Source organism: Triticum aestivum, chromosome 5D (genome assembly GCF_018294505.1).
Source record: "Triticum aestivum cultivar Chinese Spring chromosome 5D, IWGSC CS RefSeq v2.1, whole genome shotgun sequence".
Lineage (NCBI taxonomy): Eukaryota > Viridiplantae > Streptophyta > Magnoliopsida > Poales > Poaceae > Triticum > Triticum aestivum.
The window spans coordinates 486,585,770-486,606,831 of NC_057808.1; the positions used below are offsets into that span (position 1 = coordinate 486,585,770).

A 21,062-nucleotide genomic window follows, 5' to 3' on the forward strand; every position below is an offset into this window, starting at 1 on the left:
CACACACACGCACGCACACAATTTTTGTGAGTCTAATGCCACACCTCATAGGTTATTTTGTTTCGTGAGCGTTTGGAGACAAAATCACTTGGTTAATGCAAATGTGGTGCATGCAAGCACGACTTCGAAATGAGTGGCATCGAGGAAACATCTTTTAAATTGATGGTCAAAAAGGCATGGATGGCTCTCTTGGATGGATCGGTCGTGGCGAGATACTAGACTTGCTCAATCAAGTGCTCAAAATCCATTGACTGGGTGTGCATCGATTGCTCGGCAAAAAGCTGCATCCAATCACATAAGCTCTGTCGGCACAGCCATGGCTGAAGACACATAGCGCGGAAGAAGAACGCATTGCATACGACACCCAACCATTCCATTTCTTATCGAGCATGGAAGTAATCGATGAGGAACATACTTTTTTTTGCAAAATTTCTGTAAATTTGAAGTTGAACTTAATTAAACAAGCCAAGCAATTTGCTCACAATCACAAGAAATTTTTCCCCCGCCATATTTTCTTCCCCTCTGTTTGTCCACTACCTCGGCTAAACCTAAGCAAAAGAAAAAGAGGTCCAAGAGACAGACCCGAATAAAGAAGAAATAGTAATCTTTGACCAATTAGGAAGAAAAAGGATTCTTATTTTGATACAAGAAGAATCGGCACAAGAAAAAGCCTTTTTCTTGTGCCGAATAGACGATTAAGAAGACCTGCAATCCCTCCGAAAAGGAAGAAATTTTAATTTTATTGTTCTCGCCTTTGCCTTGGATTCTCTTCTTTTGCATGGGATATAAATAAGGAATTCCAGACATCTCATAAACAAAAAGCAGTCTAAACAAAAAAAGGATTTCCAAAATAGATCATAGATAATTCTAGCAATTGCCAATAAATCGAGGCTTTTTACCAACTTGATGGTAAGAAATCCCGGGACCTAGAAATTCATTTCGTACAATTGAACCTTTTCAAACTGTTTCTTTTTGAGAACCAAAAAAACTTGTGCCAAAATAACGGATGCGAAGAAGAACAAAAGGCCTTGGACACGTAATGGATCCTGAAGCACGATTTCTGCGTCCTGACCAAAACCTCCCACATTAGGATTGCTTGTTAATGGTTGATCAAGCTTGATGGATTCCCCCTCTGAAACAAGAAGTTCTGGTCCGGGAGGTATAATATCAATCACTTGGCGTCCATCTGATGCATCAACTATGGATATTTCATACCCCCCCCTTTTCTTTACGTAGTATTTTTCTTACTATACCTGTTGACGTAGCATTATAGACTGTATTGTTACTCTTGCTACCATCAGGATAGATCTGTCCTCTTCCTCGGTTTCCCCCTACATATATGGGATATTTTAAGAAATGAGCATCTTTCTTCGTAGCAGGATCAGGGGAAAGAATGGGAAAGACAATTTCACTATATTTCTTACCGGGAACAGGGCCTATCACAAGAATGTTTTTTTATCGGGACGATAACTCTGAAAAGCAAGATTTCCTATCTTTTCTTTTAACTCAGGGGAAATACGATCGGGCGGCGCTAATTCGAATCCCTCGGGCAAAATAAGAACAGCACCTACATTCAACCCTCCCTTTTTTCCATTAGCAAGAACTTGTTTCAATTGCATATCATAAGGAATTCGAAGAACTGCTTCAAATACAGTATCGGGAAGCACAGCTTGGGGAACTTCAGTATCGACGGGCTTGCTAGCTAAATGGCAATTGGCACATACAATTCGTCCAGTTGCTTCTCGTGGGTTTTCATAACCCTGCTGCGCAAAAATGGGATATGCATTTGAAATAGATGTCCGAGTTATTACGTATATCATGATAGCTACAGAAATCGATCGAGTTATCTGTTCCTTTACCCAAGAAAAAGTATTTCTATTTTCCATGTCCAATCGCAGATCCCAGAATTTCTACAATAAATTAGATAGGTAGCTAAGCTAATCTAGTTCCCTATACACGAATTTGTTGTCATTCTACTGCAACAGTTGTACTGCAATGATGAATACCTTAAAGTAGGTATAAATAGAAAGAATTTTGCTAAAATGGAAAAGGACTTTCTTTCTAAAAAAAGATGCTTGCTAATTTGATTAATATTAATATCGGGAGATCAAATGAATTTATGCTTCACTAATTGAATGATAAATGACTACAAGCGAAGGAGATAGACGATTTAAACAAAAAATGACCCAAAATTTCAAACATGTATCTAGAATTACTGGAAAACTACAAACAAAAATAGTGAAAATAAGCTCGTTAGGAGCCCATCCAAAATCGTTGTAGACCCAACGAATTACTAGTTCCCAACCACGGGTGGAGTGAAATCCAACAAAAAAAATCAGTAACTAAAAGAATAAAAAAAGCTTTTATTGAGTCATTTAAATTATAGAAGAATTCCTGAACCCAAGAATTCAAAATGACAAGTTCCTCTTTACCCAGAAAAAAGAACCACTTAGAATAGCCAAACAGATTATATTTGTCGAGAAATGCAAAATGGTATGGAGATGATCCTCATTATTTATTTTGACCCATTGTATTATTTCCTTGTGTATTCCTGTAGGAGGTTTTTGTACATGTATCTTTAGTTTCCCTTTTATCATCTCGTCCAAGAGAGAAAGTTCTTCTAATTCTATGAATCTTTCTAGAATCCTTTTCTCTTGAATATCAGTTAAGAGAGTTTCGGATTGCCTGGTATTCCACCAATTCTTAATCCAAAGTTCCAGACATTTGTTAAATGAGGAAGAGACCCCCCAAGGCAAAAGTACGATAAATACAAGATATAGTAAAGAAGGCAATGCTTTCTTTTTTTTCATTTTTGATCTGTAAATGGAGTTGTTAATGAATATGCTTCATTCGCTGACTCTATTCCATTCCCTGACTCTATATGATGATATTTCTATTTCTTTGAAGCAAAAACTATATAGGTTTGATACCCTGTATCTATTCTTCTTTTTTGTATATTAGTTAGTAGTGGAATTTCAGTGCATTGGGTTCTTTCTTAGATCTAGATGGAATGAAATAGTGAAATAGAATAAAAAAAGCCCTTTCGGATGAAAAAAGAAGAATAGTATGCGATATATCTCACTTGGATAAAAAAAAATTAAAAGCAAATTTCTCTTATCCTCGTTTGTTCCTTCCTTTAGATAAATACTTAAAAATCCCCTTACAATAACAAATCCAATTTAGAAGGGACTTCCTCCCCGTGTTGAGAAAACTTTTCTTCTTCCAATTCTTCTTTTCTTCATTCAACTCAGTTCAAAAAAGATACCTCAAAATACTTCAATTGGTACGCGCAAGAAATAGGCCAATTCGGCAGCTTTTTGTTCAATTTCTCGTGGAGTAAAAAATTGATCATCAGTACGAGTCAAGGGAATGATCCCCTGGCCCCGGATTTCCATATAAAGAATACGACGAGGATAAAGACCCTCTTTAACCTGAATTCTAATTGATTGGATATCCCGCATAAGGAATCGAAGGAAGATGCGACGTTTTATTCCAGGGAATCCCCAACGAAAAATGCACACTATTCCCTCTTTTCTATCGAATCGGTCATAACCACTACCTACATTCCACAAAATAGTACACCACAAGTAGGAGCTAATGAATAGGCCTGCGATTCCGTAGAAAGACATCACGAACCCCTGCGGAAAAAAAAGAATTTCTTGAGATGGAAGTATAGATATAATATTCTTACCAAGATAACTGGAAATCCCAACCGATAAGAATCCTAGTGAACCTAGAAAAAGAATACAGGCCCAGAAATAATTACCCCTTTTTCGAGAACCTTTTAGAAGTTCTACCCATATGTGTTCTGATCGCCAATTCATATTAGATATACTAAATCCAGCAGCGGTCGATTGAAATTGAGAGAATAAGCTAAATAATTTTGACTTTACTTTTTTTGATTCTGAAATCGCCTTCAGCAACTAGTACTCCTGTGAAATAATAGGTTAGATACATTGACTTTCTATTCAAAAAATATTCGTTGATTCAATTAAAATAAATAAAACTCGCATACATACTTCTCTAGAAGCGCATACAATTGATAATACTATATTTTATTATTTTATTATTTTATTTGTATTTCTTTATTGTATTATACCTTAATATATATATTCTAGATATATAGAATAGACGAATCTCGATTTGTCAAGTCTCATGATCATATCATGATCTATTTTTATTCGGCTCAATCTTTTTTAGAAAAAAAAAAAGATTGAGCCGAGTTTAATTGCAATCAATTAGAAGAATAAAGAAGAATTACTGCATTTCATAACTGATTTTTTTCTCTTTTTATTTCGTTTCTTTTTTATTTATACCTTCTTTATCTTTAGTTTTATCTAGTTAATCAATAGTATCTACCGGCTCGAACTCGAATTTGATCGCCTTCCATACTTCACAAGCTGCGGCTAGTTCAGGACTCCATTTGCAAGCTGCTCGGATAATTTCATTACCTTCGCGAGCAAGATCGCGCCCTTCGTTACGAGCTTGTACACAGGCTTCTAAAGCCACTCGATTAGCTGCTGCACCAGGTGCATTTCCCCAAGGATGTCCTAAAGTTCCTCCACCAAATTGTAATACAGAATCGTCCCCAAAGATTTCGGTCAGAGCTGGCATATGCCAAACATGAATACCACCTGAAGCTACCGGTATAACACCTGGCATGGATACCCAGTCCTGAGTGAAAAAGATACCGCGAGCACGATCTTTTTCAATAAAATCATCGCGTAATAAATCAACAAAACCTAAAGTCATTTCGCGTTCCCCTTCTAACTTACCTACTACTGTACCAGAGTGGATATGATCTCCCCCAGACATACGCAATGCTTTAGCTAATACACGGAAATGCATACCATGATTTTTCTGTCTATCAATAACTGCATGCATTGCACGGTGAATGTGAAGAAGTAGGCCATTGGCGCGGCAATAATGAGCCAAAGTAGTATTTGCGGTGAATCCCCCAGTTAAGTAGTCATGCATTACAATAGGAACCCCTAATTCTCTTGCAAATACAGCTCTCTTAATCATTTCTTCACATGTACCCGCAGTCGCATTCAAGTAATGCCCCTTGATTTCACCGGTTTCGGCCTGTGATTTATAAATAGCTTTGGCACAAAAGACAAAACGGTCTCTCCAGCGCATAAATGGTTGTGAGTTTACGTTTTCATCATCTTTGGTAAAATCAAGTCCACCATGTAGACACTCATAACACGCTCTACCATAATTTTTTGCGGATAATCCCAATTTTGGTTTAATAGTACATCCCAATAAAGGACGACCATACTTGTTCAACTTATCTCTTTCAACTTGGATACCATGAGGCGGGCCTTGGAATTTTTTTGAATAAGTAGGGGGAATTCGTAGATCCTCCAAACGTAGAGTACATAGGGCTTTGAAACCAAATACGTTACCTACAATGGAAGTAAACATGTTAGTAACGGAACCCTCTTCAAATAGGTCTAATGGATAAGCTACATAACAGATCCATTGGTTGTCTTCCCCAGCAACAGGCTCGATGTGATAGCATCGTCCTTTGTAACGATCAAGACTGGTAAGTCCATCAGTCCAAACAGTTGTCCATGTACCAGTAGAAGATTCGGCAGCTACTGCAGCCCCTGCTTCTTCGGGCGGAACCCCAGGCTGAGGACTTACTCGGAATGCTGCCAAGATATCAGTATCCTTAGTTTCATACTCTGGGGTGTAGTAAGTCAATTTATAATCTTTAACACCAGCTTGAAATCCAACACCTGCTTTAGTTTCTGTTTGTGGTGACATAAGTCCCTCCCTATAACTCTTGAATTAAGAATTCTCACAATAACAGGGTCTACTCGATGTTAATTAGGCGTAAATGAAACTTTAGAAAAAATCTCGTAAAACAAAAAAAAGGATATTCAATTAATATAATATCAACTCATTAAAGAAAATTGAGGGCATGCTTAGGTTAATGAATATGTTTCATTCATATATAATGCGTACACCCTGTGTATGTTCTATCCTATAGGAATTCCACTATAGGAATTCGATAGGAATTGAGTTGTTGTTATGGTAAGTTAACACGGTTCGTTATTAAACCATGGATTTGATTTACCAAATCCATAATTATTGTATACTCTTTGATAGATATAGCGCAACCAAAATTAATTCCTAATCCTTATTTTACAAGTTCTTAATAGTTCTCTTTTCTTATTTTGAATGCAAATACCTAACTAAATACTAATAAAATTCTTTGTTGACAGCAATCTATGCTTCACAGTAGTATATATTTTGTATATCGAAGTCCTAGATAGGAAAGTAGAGTAGGCACAGATCCTCCACAAAAGGCAAAATGTATGTATATGAAAAAAAGATTGATTGAACTTTCCAACGGACTCATTCCATGAGTAAACGATTGAATGGGATTCGCTTGGGCAACGAAATCAAGTCCTGGTCCCCTTTTCTCTCTTATTGAATTAACTAATTCATTTCCTTTTTACTTTTGGATTTTTTTTGATTTGATTTGGCATTATTCAACAATAAAAAAAGAAAAATTTCGACAAATTCCTTTTTTTAATTATGTGATAATTATGAGAACCAATCCTACTACTTCTCCTCCCGGGGTTTCCACAATTGAAGAAAAAAGTACAGGTCGTATCGATCAAATTATTGGACCCGTGCTAGATGTCACTTTTCCCCCAGGCAAGTTACCTTATATTTATAACGCTTTGGTAGTCCAGAGTAGAGACACTGCCGATAAGCAAATTAATGTGACTTGTGAGGTACAACAATTATTAGGAAATAATCGAGTTAGAGCTGTAGCTATGAGTGCTACGGACGGGTTGATGAGAGGAATGGAAGTGATTGACACGGGAGCTCCTCTCAGTGTTCCGGTCGGTGGAGCTACTCTCGAACGAATTTTCAACGTTCTTGGGGAGCCTGTTGACAATTTGGGTCCTGTAGATAGTAGTGCAACGTTCCCTATTCATAGATCTGCGCCTGCCTTTATCGAGTTAGATACGAAATTATCCATCTTTGAAACAGGTATTAAGGTCGTCGATCTTTTAGCTCCTTATCGACGTGGAGGAAAAATAGGACTATTTGGGGGGGCTGGAGTAGGTAAAACAGTACTGATCATGGAATTAATCAATAACATTGCTAAAGCTCATGGGGGCGTATCCGTATTCGGTGGAGTAGGGGAACGGACTCGTGAAGGAAATGATCTTTATATGGAAATGAAGGAATCCGGAGTAATTAATGAAAAAAATATTGAGGAATCAAAGGTAGCTCTAGTCTATGGCCAAATGAATGAACCACCGGGAGCTCGTATGAGAGTTGGTTTAACTGCCCTAACTATGGCGGAATATTTCCGAGATGTTAATAGGCAAGACGTGCTTTTATTTATCGATAATATCTTTCGTTTTGTTCAAGCAGGATCAGAGGTATCCGCTTTATTAGGGAGAATGCCCTCCGCAGTGGGTTATCAACCTACTCTTAGTACAGAAATGGGTTCTTTGCAAGAAAGAATTGCTTCTACTAAAAAGGGATCTATAACTTCGATTCAAGCAGTTTATGTACCTGCAGACGATTTGACCGACCCTGCCCCTGCCACAACATTTGCACATTTGGATGCTACTACCGTACTTTCCAGAGGATTAGCTTCCAAGGGTATTTATCCAGCAGTAGATCCTTTAGATTCAACCTCGACTATGTTACAGCCTCGGATCGTTGGCAACGAACATTATGAAACTGCGCAAAGAGTTAAGGAAACTTTACAACGTTACAAAGAACTTCAGGACATTATCGCAATTCTTGGCTTGGATGAATTATCGGAAGAGGATCGTTTAACTGTAGCAAGAGCAAGAAAAATTGAGCGTTTCTTATCACAACCGTTCTTTGTGGCAGAAGTTTTTACTGGTTCTCCAGGAAAGTATGTTGCTCTTGCAGAAACTATTAGGGGATTTCAACTAATCCTTTCCGGAGAATTAGACGGCCTACCTGAACAGGCTTTTTATTTGGTGGGTAATATCGATGAAGCTAGCACGAAAGCTATAACCTTAGAAGAGGAGAACAAATCGAAGAAATGAAATTAAATCTTTATGTACTGACTCCTAAGCGAATTATTTGGGATTGTGAAGTGAAAGAAATCATTTTATCCACTAATAGTGGCCAAATTGGCGTATTACCAAACCACGCCCCCATTAACACAGCAGTAGATATGGGTCCTTTGAGAATACGCCTCCTCAACGACCAATGGTTAACAGCGGTTCTGTGGAGCGGTTTTGCGAGAATAGTTAATAATGAGATCATCATTTTAGGAAATGATGCGGAACTGGGTAGTGATATTGATCCGGAAGAAGCTCAAAAGGCACTTGAAATAGCTGAAGCTAACTTGAGTAAAGCTGAGGGTACGAAAGATTTGGTTGAAGCGAAGCTCGCTCTCAGACGAGCTAGGATACGAATCGAGGCTGTCAATTGGATTCCCCCATCCAATTGAAGACAATCCAGTGGTTTATAGTTGATACAAAGAAAAAGGGAAGAGGGGTAGAAAAAGTTATTAGATAGTGAAGCGAAGTAAGTCCAATGCTATCTAGTAATTTTTCTACCTACTTACCTACTATTGGATTTGAACCAATGACTCCCGCCGTATGAAAGCAATAATCTAACCACTGAGTTAAGTAGGCAATTTATCACCACAAAGGAAGACCCATTACTTCGATCGATTATATATTGAATCCCTTTTCTAAGCAATACCGCTCTGTTATTGGTCTGTTATATACTAAATACTAAACTAAATACTAAACAGATACAGATCAAAGGGGTATCCTCTGGCATTAGAAAATATTCATCTTGACAAGAAATTATCTATATGTTAAGATATCTCTGATAAGGGCTATAGCTCAGTTCGGTAGAGCAACTCGTTTACACGTGCGCCAATGCTTTTCAAAGGAGCTTATTATGCAATGAACATAATCGATCTTATTGCAAAATCAATGTCTTACTTCATAGATTCGAGAGAATAGGAGAACAGTAGCCTGACAAACAGTCGGTTCAGTCCGATTCAGGTGCCAATTCAGGTGCCTAATCAAATAGAACCCTTATGGATTTGCTAGTTGATAAGGTAAATATCCAGCCCACTAAATGCTAGGCGTAATGTGGGAGGTTTATATTTGAGTGTTTTTCATGGTCGATAAAAAAATCTTTTGATGTCTTGCTAGTTCAATGTTTTGACAGAAGCGCGCGGTGTAATTCCATTGATTTTTGGATTTCGATCGTACCTAAGATCCTTTTTTTATCTGGGTTGCTAACTCAATGGTAGAGTACTCGGCTTTTAAGTGCGACTATGATCTTTTACACATTTGGATGAAACAACAAATTCGTCCAGACTCTTGGTAGAGTCTAGAAGACCACGACTGATCCTCAAAGGTAATGAATGGAAAAAATAGCATGTCGTAATAAAATCAATCTTTTTTGAATGGAATCCAAAATTACGATTTTCTGGGTCTGATGAATAAATGGATAGAGCCTGGCTCCAATTCTGGTAAAATAAAAAGCAACGAGCTGAACTTCCTAATTGGAATGATTCCCCGCTCTAATTAGACGTTAAAAATAGATTAGTGCCGGATGCGGGGAAAGGTTGGGTTTTCCTATGAGTGGACCCTTTATTTTTTCTTTTTTTTAGAAATCCTAATTATTCTTGATTATGGATTGAATAAGGGATGTTATGGATTGAATGTGTAAAAGAAGCAGTATATTGATAAAGAGGCTGTATTCCAAAGTCAAAAGAGCGATTGGCCTGCAAAAATAAAAAACTTGTTCTGTTCTTTTTTTTAATTAGAACAAACATAAACTAATTGGGTAGAAAAGGAGCAGAAAAAGATCTGTGGATTAGACTCCCTTTCTTTCCAGGGTTTGTATTAAAAATGCAACACCCTGTTCTGACCATATTGCACTATGTATCATCATTCGATAAACCGAGAAATGCTTCTTCTCTCTGATTCAAGTAGAAATACAAATGGAAAAATTCGAAGGGTATTCAGAAAAACATAAATCTCGTCAACAATACTTCGTCTACCCACTTCTCTTTCATGAATATATTTATGCATTTGCCCACGATTATGGATTAAATGGTTCTGAACCTGTGGAAATAGTTGTTAGTTGTAATAACAAGAAATTTAGTTCACTACTTGTGAAACGTTTAATTATTCGAATGTATCAGCAGAATTTTTTGGATAACTCGGTTAATCATCCTAACCAAGATCGATTATTGGATTACAAAAATTATTTTTATTCTGAGTTTTATTCTCAGATTCTATCTGAAGGGTTTGCGATCGTTGTGGAAATCCCATTCTCGCTACGGGAATTATTTTGTCCGAAAGAAAAAGAAATACCAAAGTTTCAGAATTTACGCTCTATTCATTCAATATTTCCCTTTTTAGAAGACAAATTTTTGCATTTGGATTATCTATCACATATAGAAATACCCTATCCTATCCATTTGGAAATCCTGGTTCAACTCCTTCAATACCGTATCCAAGATGTTCCATCTTTGCATTTATTGCGATTCTTTCTCAACTATTATTCGAATTGGAATAGTTTTATTACTTCAATGAAATCCATTTTTTATTTTCAAAAAGAAAATAAAAGACTATTTCGATTCCTATATAACTCTTATGTATCAGAATATGAATTTTTTTTGTTGTTTCTTCGTAAACAATCTTCTTGCTTACCATTAGCATCTTCTGGAACTTTTCTGGAACGAATCCACTTTTCTAGGAAGATGGAACATTTTGGGATAATGTACCCTGGTTTTTCTCGGAAAACCCTATGGTTCTTTATGGATCCTCTTATGCATTATGTTCGATATCAAGGAAAGGCAATTCTTGCATCAAAAGGCACTTTTTTTTTGAAGAAGAAATGGAAATGCTACCTTATCAATTTCTGGCAATATTATTTCTGTTTTTGGACTCAGCCGCGAAGAATCCATATAAACCAATTAGCAAACTCTTGCTTCGATTTTATGGGGTACCTTTCAAGTGTACCAAAAAGTTCTTTGTTAGTAAGGAATCAAATGCTGGAGAATTCATTTCTAATAGATACTCGAATGAAAAAATTCGATACCATAGTCCCCGCTACTCTCCTCATAGGATACTTATCAAAAGCTCAATTTTGTACTGGATCGGGGCATCCTATTAGTAAACCCATTTGGACAGATTTATCAGATTGGGATATTCTTGATCGATTTGGTCGGATATGTAGAAATCTTTTTCATTATCATAGTGGATCTTCGAAAAAACGGACTTTGTATCGACTAAAGTATATACTTCGACTTTCATGCGCTAGAACTTTAGCTCGGAAACATAAAAGCACGGTACGAACTTTTATGCAACGATTGGGTTCGGCATTTTTAGAAGAATTTTTGATGGAAGAAGAGCAAGTTTTTTCTTTGATGTTCACCAAAACAACTCTTTTTTCTTTCTGTGGATCACACACTGAGCGTATTTGGTATTTTGATATTATACGTATCAATGACCTGGTCAACCCTCTTAATTAATCATTAGACGAAATTAAGAAACAGGAAAGGGTTGATAAATGATCAAGAAAAAACTTTTCTATTTTTCATTCTGAAATGTTCTTTTTATTATAATAAAGAGTAGGTGAATCAACTTACTAATTAAAAAAATTAGTAGAACTTCCTCTTTGGAATAGAAATAGGCTATTTCTACATAGGGAAAGTCGTGTGCAATGAAAAATGCAAGCACGATTTGGGGAGGGATTTTTCTCTATTGTAACAAGGAAGAATTATCTACTCCATCCGACTAGTTCCGGGTTCGAGTCCCGGGCAACCCATATAGAAAAGACTCATCAAAGTTTTTAACTTTGACTCACTTCATTTACAAATACAAAATTATTGGTTTGGTTAATTTAGTTATATGGATAGCTAATCTTTGGGCTGACTTGGTTGACATTGGTTAATTAGGCGGAGACAGAGGGAGTGGTTAATTAGGTGAGGCCACATAATGATTTCTCAAAATCCTGCATCGGGTGCTTTTCTTTTAGTATCCTTTTACACATTTTTGGGGTTTAGGGTTCATTATTTAGATTAATATTGTGTAATATACATCCATATAAACATGTAGAGTTTTTTTTGGCTTTTTTAAACTTCAAATATAATTTTGAACTATTTGAAATAAAGTGCTCCAGTACTTTAAAAGTACACTTTCATCATGCACCCCTCTTTTCATCATAGGTTTAAAAGGGTATTTATGTCCATCCACATAAATTAAAACAATTAAGGAATTAATCCTTTGATTTGTTTGCTCATTAGCCATGGTGAGCGGTAGAGCGGCAAAATCGCCTGGGCGTATTTGACTCAATACTCTCATGGTCTAGGGAACTAGGCATACATTCAGTCTCCGTGTTATTACTTTAGACTTGCAACGATAACATCACTAAGTATAACAAATAACTTGGGTCAATTCAATATGATCACTATTCTAACATCATACTCTCAATGTTGTTCTTGTTTCAGTACGTAAACAAAAAAGCCTACGACCAGGAAAACATAATCATCATACAACACTTGAGCTAGTCCTAGAGGCAAGACTAGGAATCAAGTTTTACCATTTATTCTTCTACACGTGCTTACGAGTTTTCCTCTAAACCAGATATTCAAGAATCATAAGAGTTATAGCATAGAATATAAACGCTTAATTATAAACCTGGAAATAAGTAATACAAATGATTTCGGTTCATTGGGAGGTTCTGCCCAAACGCATGTGACGATTGACCAATCTTGCACCGAGCAAACCGAAGTTTATGCCATGTTCCTTTCGGCCCGGACGTAAAGAAAGGGCCCGTTGTGTACAGTACAGTATAGCCCACTAGGCTCATCCGCCTCGTCTCCATCTTTCTCCCCTCACTCCCGAGTCCAAGATCCCCAATTTTGCCATGGCGGCGGCGTAGGGACAGCCGCAGACATTTTTGCGCCTCCTCCGAATTAGCAGCCTTCTTCTCCCTACCACCATTGCTGCATATGAGCACAAGCGCCCACCGTCTCTCTGTCTCCTCCCTCGTACTGCAGTAATCCCAAACCAAAGAAAATGGTTGGAGGGCGCTGCACGGACGCCTTCGCCAAGCCGAAGCATCCGCGCCCTGCAGGTGGCGACGACGGAAGCAACGGCGGTGATGCGGGTGGGGGAGGCGGCATCGGGCATGCCGGCGACCGTCTGAGCGCGCTGCCGGACGACCTCCTCCACGCCATCATGTCGCGCCTCAAGGCCCTGCAGATGGTGCGGACCTGCATGCTGTCCACGAGGTGGAGGCACCTCTGGCGCGCCGTGCCGTGCCTCGACGTCGACGAGGAGGAGACCGGCGCCTACAACAATTTCGACAACTTCACCAGCAACCTTCTGCACTGCCATGACATCGCGGTCCTGGAGGACTTCCGGCTGCACGCCGCCAGGACTTCTGACCGATGGGTCCGCCGCGCCGTAGGCCAAGGCGAGGCATGGCCTTGCCGGCTCAAAAGTTTGCATCTCTTCAGACTGTCTAATCTGAATCTGACAGATATAGGGAGCCACATCAGCTCCCGCTGCTTTGCTCTGGAGGACGTGCAACTTAGAAACTGCAGTTTTGTGCTCACCAGCAATGCTAAGATCGTCTCCGCCTCACTCAAGAAATTGGCTGTCGTTGATGGCTACTACATGGTGCATGACGATGAGATTTTTGCGTTGATTATAGAGGCTCCTGCTCTTGTTTCTCTATGCCTGGACGGGGAGCTTGAACACATTGTTGATATGACTGAACCACATACCGTGCTGTCTCTTGTGGATGCGTCGATTCAGCTTCCGAGGGTCGAGAGGCGCGTGAATCACCAATTGGGCATTCTTGGCGCGCTGTCTAATGTGACAACCTTGCGCTTGTCGCATTTCGCGGTCATGGTATACTCTTCTTCTTCTTGACATACCCTTTTATTCAGTTTGCATCTCCTATATCTGCAACAATTTAAGGATAAGAAAATGATTGCCTGGGTTTCAGCTGTTGTTCTATGCTACTCGTGAGGATCTTCCTGTATTCAAGTTTGAGAACCTGAGAAGCTTGCTGCTAGATGAGTGTCATATCAGCGACGACTTCCTCGGGCTGCAGCAATACCTGCACAACTCGCGTAACCTGAAGAAACTCACTTTGCGCTGTTGCAAGGTGATCCTACGTCTTCTTTCATGATCTATTAGCATAACTCAATTTTTGTCTGTAATATTAATTCTTTTATGCTGTTCAACAGGTCTTGGATTATAGGCATAACAAGGAGATGAGAGAACGCCTGCACAAATCTTCTGAGGATCTGGTGGATTTCAACTGTGAGAACCTTAGGCTTAGTGAAATCATATACAGAGATGGTGATACTTCTGTCCACCTACTGGTCATGTTTTTGGTGGGCATGCCGACCAATCTACCAAACAACAAGATCGAATTCACTAAAATTGATTAGCAGAACTGTTTGTCAAATACGTCATGTTGTCTACGGTTTGCTGATTTTCGCCCAGGGTGCTTGTCTGACCAATTTGAATCATTAGCTTTTCCTTTTACTAGTAGTTCATCATCTGCATTCCATGTTATATAAATATATATTGCAAGAACCATGTAAATATGCATTGAAGCATGTCATTTCTGTTTGTTTGGCAATTTATGGGGAGAAAAAACTGAACAGGGGATTGATTACCTCTCTCTTATTTGACGCAAGGATGCTCCACTTAATAATATTTGATGGTTGAGGTAGTTTGATTTCACCAACTCATTACTTTTTAATTAATACAAATGTATTCTTGGTTGAAGTGGAAGTATCTTGTATCAGCTATTCTAGGTGATTTAAGGTTGTTACCTTTGGGATGTGGTATTGACATTCACATTTAAGCTCTTCTGCAGATGTTCTTGCTTACTGTGACTCAAATGACACAAGCTGTTTCATCATCCCTTGTACGTGTACAAGGGACATCAGTGATGAAGCAAAAGGCCCTACTACATATCTTGCGGTCATACCTGATACTGAGACACTGTGTGTGTAGGTTGGTTCCGATTAACTTTTTCGGACGAGGTGGTACAAAATAGTATATTGGATGGTTCAGATGGTTTCTTGATTGAAGTGGAAGTATGTTGTATCGCCTCATCACGGTGATTTTAGGCTTAGTCCTTGTGGGATATGTTATCGATTTTTAAGCTCTATTTTGCGGCAGTCTTGCTTACTGTGATCCAAATGGCGCGAAGGCAGTACTAAACATCAAAATTGTTGGCAGCGACGCTAGATCAGTACCCACTGTCAATAGAATGATGTTATTCATGAGTGGAGTATTGCATTACTGGGGTGGGTTTGTGCACAAAGAGTTACAGTTGGGTGTTGATAGCACCACCTGTTTATTGGAAGTTGAAGCATGTCAGAAAATCAATGTTTCAGTCACACTGAAACAAGGTCTGATTGGCTGAGAAAAAAGCCATACAATATACATATCATTTACAGCAAAACAAAGGGTTGGTTTGTTAATAACTGATCTTGCCAATGTACCTATCCTTACTGGACGTAGTCATGAACTAATTTCCATGCCTGCATCCCTATGTTGCCAAAAGTTCAGCATTTCATTAACAAAGTGTGTCGATGATCAGGTTACTTCGACGTTGCTTGGTGGTGGCGCAGTACAATGCGTACACTGAACGACTACTCTTCTCCAATCAGATACAAGCGGTAGGGAGGTTCTTTGACCACCATGGATTTGCCAGACAACAACACGTCAGTTTTCCTTCTTTGGTTGGGTCGAGCGATGATACCTTTTTTTAGCTCCGAGGCAAAAGCCTCGTTGCCTTGATTGGTTTGATGTAACAACGACAAGTCATATGCCTTCGCCTACCGAAGACTTGTCTTGGAATATTAGGATGCCTCCAGTGAAATATATTCTTCATTTGCTGAATCAGGCAGATGATAGTGAGGTGGACTTTTCGGTAAAATCATTTTTTTAGAAAAGGAGGAGGACCCCCGGTCTCTGCATCTGGACGATGCATGCAACTACTTTATTAATTATTCATACAAGACATTACAAAGTCATACAACAGTAAGACTAAAGCCACCGTCTAGGCAACATCTGTCGCTACTCTTATCCAGTTGATGAAGGGATGCTGATAGTCCGGGCCTAATTCCAAACAGACCTCGCAGCCAAACCTACCATCTAATACCTGAGGTCCCAACCAGGGCGCCTGTCGGGTATGGGGCACCCACCAGTTCGGCGCACTCCTCAAACAGGACGCCTGCCGGGTATGAGGCCGCCGCAGCCACCTGCCACCAATCCATCTTCAGTGTTGTGCTGCTGCATCAACCTTGCCCGGTCTAGCTGCCGTCGACATCACCACGACGCTAGACAACGCCACATCTCTGCGCGAGTCCATCTCCTCGCATCAGACGTCGAGTCTCCATGGCGCCATGCCGCCGAGATCCGCCGCTAGCAATGTGTAAGCTGAAGCACCGCTCCACTAAAAAAGCCTTCCACTGGTCCCTCGGTCCGTGTACACCTCCACGAAATGACGCCCCCAAGAGGGAAACGACACCATAGCGCAGCCGTCATCCAATCTACTGATCTAGGGTTTCCCCCGGAGGTAGCATAGAGTGGCCTTGAACTTCTCCATGGTGATGCCTTTAAGAAGGGAACGACGTAGACAGCGCCGCCACCGCCGACCTTGGCAGCTAACCAAGAGCAGGTTTTCACCCAGATTTGTTTGAAGATCCTCCCTCAAGCATCTCGTGCACGGACTGCCGCCCTCTCTGCCGGGGACTGGACGAAAGGGATCCATGCCGCCGCCGCCTGACCGGCCATGGCACCACCACGGTGCCTACAGCCGGCGCCGTCAGGCCCACCACGGTCGCCTGTAGATGCACGCCGGAACCGCCAGCCCGCCCAAGCCCGTCTGGGCAAGACAAGATCGGCGATCTCGGCCGCCGCCACAGGGGCGACTCCGCTGACGCCGCCGTCACGCATGCCGTAGGGATCCCGCCGCTCCTTGCCACCGGATCTCCGTCGAACGATACGCCGCCGCCGCACGGAAAGATCGCCACCACCGCGCGAGGGATAAGACCCCGCCGCCGCCATCATAGGCCAGGCTTCGCCGGTGAGACCTCAGGCGGCGGCTAGACGGAGGAGGCGAGGGGAGGGGGCCTAGGGCCGGCGGCGCGATCGCCCCCCGTGTCGCCTAGGGTTGGCGACGCCTGGGTGGGGGCGGGGGTGCCTGGCTGATCAACTGGAGATTCCAGTGCCCGCGCAAGGAGTGAGATTGGCACATTCTGCCTTCTCTGACTGGTTCAACAAATGATGCTGTAGTGGTGTTGCTACCTCCAAATTTGTTGTCTTGGACTCTTGGTGCCGTGATCCATATACTATGTTTGTTGCTTCTGTTCAGCGGTTTAAACCAAGTAACAAGTAAGAAGATTAGCATGTTATTGTTTAACCGGTCGTGAGATTTGGCGCTCTTAGTTGGTTTCTATTCGCATGTTGTTTTCAGCCTCGACGTCTTAAACTTGGTATGAATAAATTAAATTGTGTGCATCGATAGTGATCCTTCCATTCTGTACAAAGCGTATGCAAGTCGTGATTTGGTCACATGAGCTTGTAACTAGTCAGCGACGTAGAAGCCTATTTCACTTAAGATTGAAATAACTCGGTCCTGACCTTCATCACGAAATGAGAGGTTCCACTAAAAAAATAGTTAAATAATTGATTTCTTCTACTTGTCACATATTTACATACACTAGTAGAATGCCCGTGCGTTGCCACGGGCTTTAAAAATTAAGATGCTACCCACGGAGCTGAAGTAATCGAGAATAACGCACATCTCAGCTGACACATATCATACTATCAGACACAATAATACATTATTAACAGCTTTAATAAAATATATGTTATTGAAGCCTGTTATTGACAACTTTAAAAAACTACATATTATTGAAACCAATTGAACGCCAAGAGGGTTGTGATACCCATCCATGGGTGAGTGCATAATTCTGGTGGTGGTGGTGATGTACCTACATTGTTATCTGTATTTCTTTATCCTTTTATCGAGGCACGGAACAATTTTACTATCTTGCTCTTTTTTAATTCAAATACAAACACAATCATAGAAATCTGGAGTTCAAGTCACTGTTCTCATTCCTCACCCGATCGATTTTCTGTGGGGAGCACATTTGAGCCACCACTGGTTTCTAATAATCTTTTATACAAATGCACACCCCCTGATATCTCAACGTCGCAACCTTCTAGTCATGGAGATTACCCAAAGGAAGTTTTTTTTTTTTTTGCCATTATCACTTCTTTATCTGGTAGTAGATGCCATATTTTTACGAAAGTATGACATAATTTTTTAGACACATACAATGATATTGTTTTCATTATGAATAATGCATTTGTACATAAAGTCGTCCAAGTTTGGTTCCACATTCGCCGAACATCCTATGAATTTTCGAGATTCGGTTACACAACCAAGCATGGCATGATGTGAGAAAACCAACAATGATGTGTGCTTGAGCATCTTTCACCATGAAAAAAGGCATTTTGGGAGTCTTGATCATCACTGAGGGTAAGTTGATTGATGCATTGCGGAACCTTGAGCATTTTTAGAACCCAGAAACCTGGACAAAGAATTTGAACTGTATGGACGAAGAATTTGAACTGTATGTACCAATTTCATAAGTGAGGCCCTGATATTGGCATGTATTTGTGGTGGTTCTTCAAGTATGGCTGCAATGCAAGTTCTATTTATATGCAAAAATGTAGTTAGTCCCCTAAAATAATTACTCTATTCACATGAATTTGACAAGTTGGAAAATACCTTGGGCGGTTCTTACGATAATGTTTCCAATGGAATTGCTATCAAAATTGTGTTTCCAATATACCTCCTTCACCGCCCTCTTCATATTCTTATGTAGCAAAACTCACTACTTTATGTTAGCATAACTTAACTACTAAAGTTGGATGTATGGCATGCACATAATTTAGATAAAAAGCAAAATAATCAGTATTAAAAAAGAGATCGACAATATGCCCTAGAAAGAAAAATAATATGGTAGGCTAACATGAATGGAGAATAAACCTTCCTCTTAGTGCTTTTACCTGTGGGGTCTATGTCTTTATTGGGCTTGGCCAAAATCTCAGTGGTCTATCTTGACTTGTCAAATGTACATGACTTGTGTCAGATTCAAGAAGCCTTATTGCCTATCCACCCTAATTGTAAACAACTTTAAATATTATTCTGCTTCATAAGTTCTAGGAGTTTAAAATGTCATAGTTCTCAAGATGCTGAAATATAAATTTCATAATAACAACAAGGACTCAAACCCTACCAAGCAAACTTTTTTCTTTGTTCAGAACAACATCAATAGTTCCATGTGAAACACAGTTCAAAAACATGACACATTTATTATATATCCCAGAACATTAAAATAAATTGATGTGTGTACTCGTATTTTTTGGGAACAAGATTAAGCCCCCATCCAACCAGATGAGGTACCAACAGTTTTAGTAACATATTAACCCACTGGTGTTCTTAATCCTGAAAATCTGGCTGTGTACTGGTCCAGAAAATTACCTAAGAAATAATTGCAAGTGATAGCAGAAACCTGTGCCCATTTAGAAATGGCAAGAAAACATTACAAAGAGGTCATGATATATATGAAAAATGATTTGTACACTACAACAGATCACCATATACGAATAAGATTAGTTGAACGTAATTCAACACCCATTATGAGATGCTAAGATTTGAATCATTAACTATGCAATTTAGTGGGAGTTTGGAGTATCACATCTCTCATGTGCTCCGCAACGAGAACATTGTACATACATATAGAAAGAATCAGATCAATTTACAAATAGAATAAAGAGTGGTCATGGGAGTTCACATGTTCGTTGTTCTCATAACAAACAAATATGATCAGCAGTCCCTTACTAACAAATCTGAAACCGAGCATAAAATCGAGATCCAGGAGGTTGTTGGACTGTAGGTGATGACAGTTAAGGCGAAGGGGGAGACGATGATGACTCCCTAGGCCTAGAAATGATCGTGAAATTGTAGCTGACAAACTGCACTAAGATCCTTGAATTTATTTTACTTGTCATCCGTCTACGTACATGCAAATAAACTAATATGTTGGATCTGATCCATGATGCATAATCAGTGTGAAAGTTTAGTCAAGAAAGAAGAAGAGTGTATCGTCTGAGATGTGCACTACTAACGTGGAGGCATTCGGCAGGCTCATGTCTCCATCAGATAAAGTATATGTAAACATGAATAGATGACAATTTCCATCGCAAAATGCCCATATCAAAGCGAGCAGTATATCAAACTGCTTACTTGCCGCAAAGATGAGATGGTCAGCACATAAAGGTGCTCACAAATGCTGATGCCGTACTTACATCAGAACTCTAGCCTCAATTTCTCAAACAGAGCTTCTTTCAAATAGTCATGTTGCACACATTTATAATCAGAGAAGTTGTATTGGCCCCTTGATATGAGAAAAGGCAAGGACAGCAAGTGCTGCAGAGTACCCTCAACAAGAAGTAACTATTATACTGCAATAAATAAACCTCTACAATTGAGTAGAAAGTGACAAAAAAAGGAGCGCTCCATCTGCCTGACCTTACTTTTTAGAAATGTCACAAGCTGCTTATAAAAAGTTTAAACCAACTTACGTGCTAAGAGTACAAAATAACATCTACTCCCTCTATCACATAATATAACATCTTATTACATCAAATGTAATAAGATCTTATATTAGGGAACGAAGGGGGTACCATCTTCCGGGTGTTTGGATTATAGAGCTCACCAACATAGGCATTCGGCTTTACGGCCAGCACTGATGATAGGAACTCCTCCTGTGCTTCAGCTCAAATCTCTAGTAGCTGAGTTTAGACCCATCTTGTTACTAAACAACTTCGTGCCACCAACCAAACATCCCTGCCACAATCATGGCCTCATATGACACAGTCATAATTCACACCCTAGCCTTGATCGTGCATGGAGCTGCGAATTGGATTTGATTACTCACAACCATAGAAAAGAAA

The 21,062-nt window shown here is 39.8% G+C and overlaps 4 protein-coding genes across 5 annotated transcripts; 3 read left to right on the forward strand and 1 right to left on the reverse strand.

Moving 5' to 3' along the window:
- Positions 1-4,316: 4,316 nt before the first annotated feature.
- Positions 4,317-5,840, reverse strand: LOC123123053 (ribulose bisphosphate carboxylase large chain-like). Its single transcript, XM_044543477.1, has one exon. It carries the CDS (start codon positions 5,770-5,772, stop codon positions 4,342-4,344), a length of 1,431 nt encoding a protein of 476 aa, XP_044399412.1. The 5' UTR covers positions 5,773-5,840; the 3' UTR covers positions 4,317-4,341.
- A 492-nt stretch (positions 5,841-6,332) lies between these two features.
- Positions 6,333-8,072, forward strand: LOC123123052 (ATP synthase subunit beta, chloroplastic-like). The gene has a single exon (XM_044543476.1). It carries the CDS (start codon positions 6,390-6,392, stop codon positions 8,055-8,057), a length of 1,668 nt encoding a protein of 555 aa, XP_044399411.1. The 5' UTR covers positions 6,333-6,389; the 3' UTR covers positions 8,058-8,072.
- Positions 8,073-9,168: 1,096 nt separating this feature from the next.
- On the forward strand, positions 9,169-11,832 carry LOC123123054 (maturase K). The gene has a single exon (XM_044543478.1). The coding sequence runs from the start codon at positions 9,986-9,988 to the stop codon at positions 11,522-11,524; it is 1,539 nt and encodes a 512-aa protein (XP_044399413.1). The 5' UTR covers positions 9,169-9,985; the 3' UTR covers positions 11,525-11,832.
- Positions 11,833-12,863: 1,031 nt separating this feature from the next.
- On the forward strand, positions 12,864-15,895 carry LOC123123055 (MEIOTIC F-BOX protein MOF). 2 transcript variants are annotated; one of them, XM_044543480.1, is made up of 5 exons: positions 12,864-13,913; positions 14,011-14,172; positions 14,255-14,330; positions 14,896-15,035; positions 15,628-15,895. In XM_044543480.1, the coding sequence occupies exons 1-4, from the start codon at positions 13,074-13,076 to the stop codon at positions 15,033-15,035; spliced, it is 1,218 nt and encodes a 405-aa protein (XP_044399415.1). In that variant the 5' UTR covers positions 12,864-13,073; the 3' UTR covers positions 15,628-15,895. The 2 variants fall into 2 exon arrangements, with proteins under 2 accessions (XP_044399415.1, XP_044399414.1); XM_044543479.1 differs by lacking the exon at positions 15,628-15,895 and having other exon boundaries at positions 14,896-15,528.
- The last annotated feature ends 5,167 nt before the right edge of the window (positions 15,896-21,062 follow it).

Bases quoted from the DNA above. Each gene is read 5' to 3' on its own strand.
- LOC123123054 (XM_044543478.1), top strand. From the start codon at position 9,986: ATGGAAAAATTCGAAGGGTATTCAGAAAAACATAAATCTCGTCAACAA.
- LOC123123055 (XM_044543480.1), top strand. From the start codon at position 13,074: ATGGTTGGAGGGCGCTGCACGGACGCCTTCGCCAAGCCGAAGCATCCG. The intron at 13,914-14,010 runs GTATACTCTTCT...CCTGGGTTTCAG, and splicing joins TGTCGCATTTCGCGGTCATG to CTGTTGTTCTATGCTACTCG. The intron at 14,331-14,895 runs GTGAGAACCTTA...GCTCTTCTGCAG, and splicing joins GGATCTGGTGGATTTCAACT to ATGTTCTTGCTTACTGTGAC.
- LOC123123053 (XM_044543477.1), bottom strand. From the start codon at position 5,772: ATGTCACCACAAACAGAAACTAAAGCAGGTGTTGGATTTCAAGCTGGT.
- LOC123123052 (XM_044543476.1), top strand. From the start codon at position 6,390: ATGGGATTCGCTTGGGCAACGAAATCAAGTCCTGGTCCCCTTTTCTCT.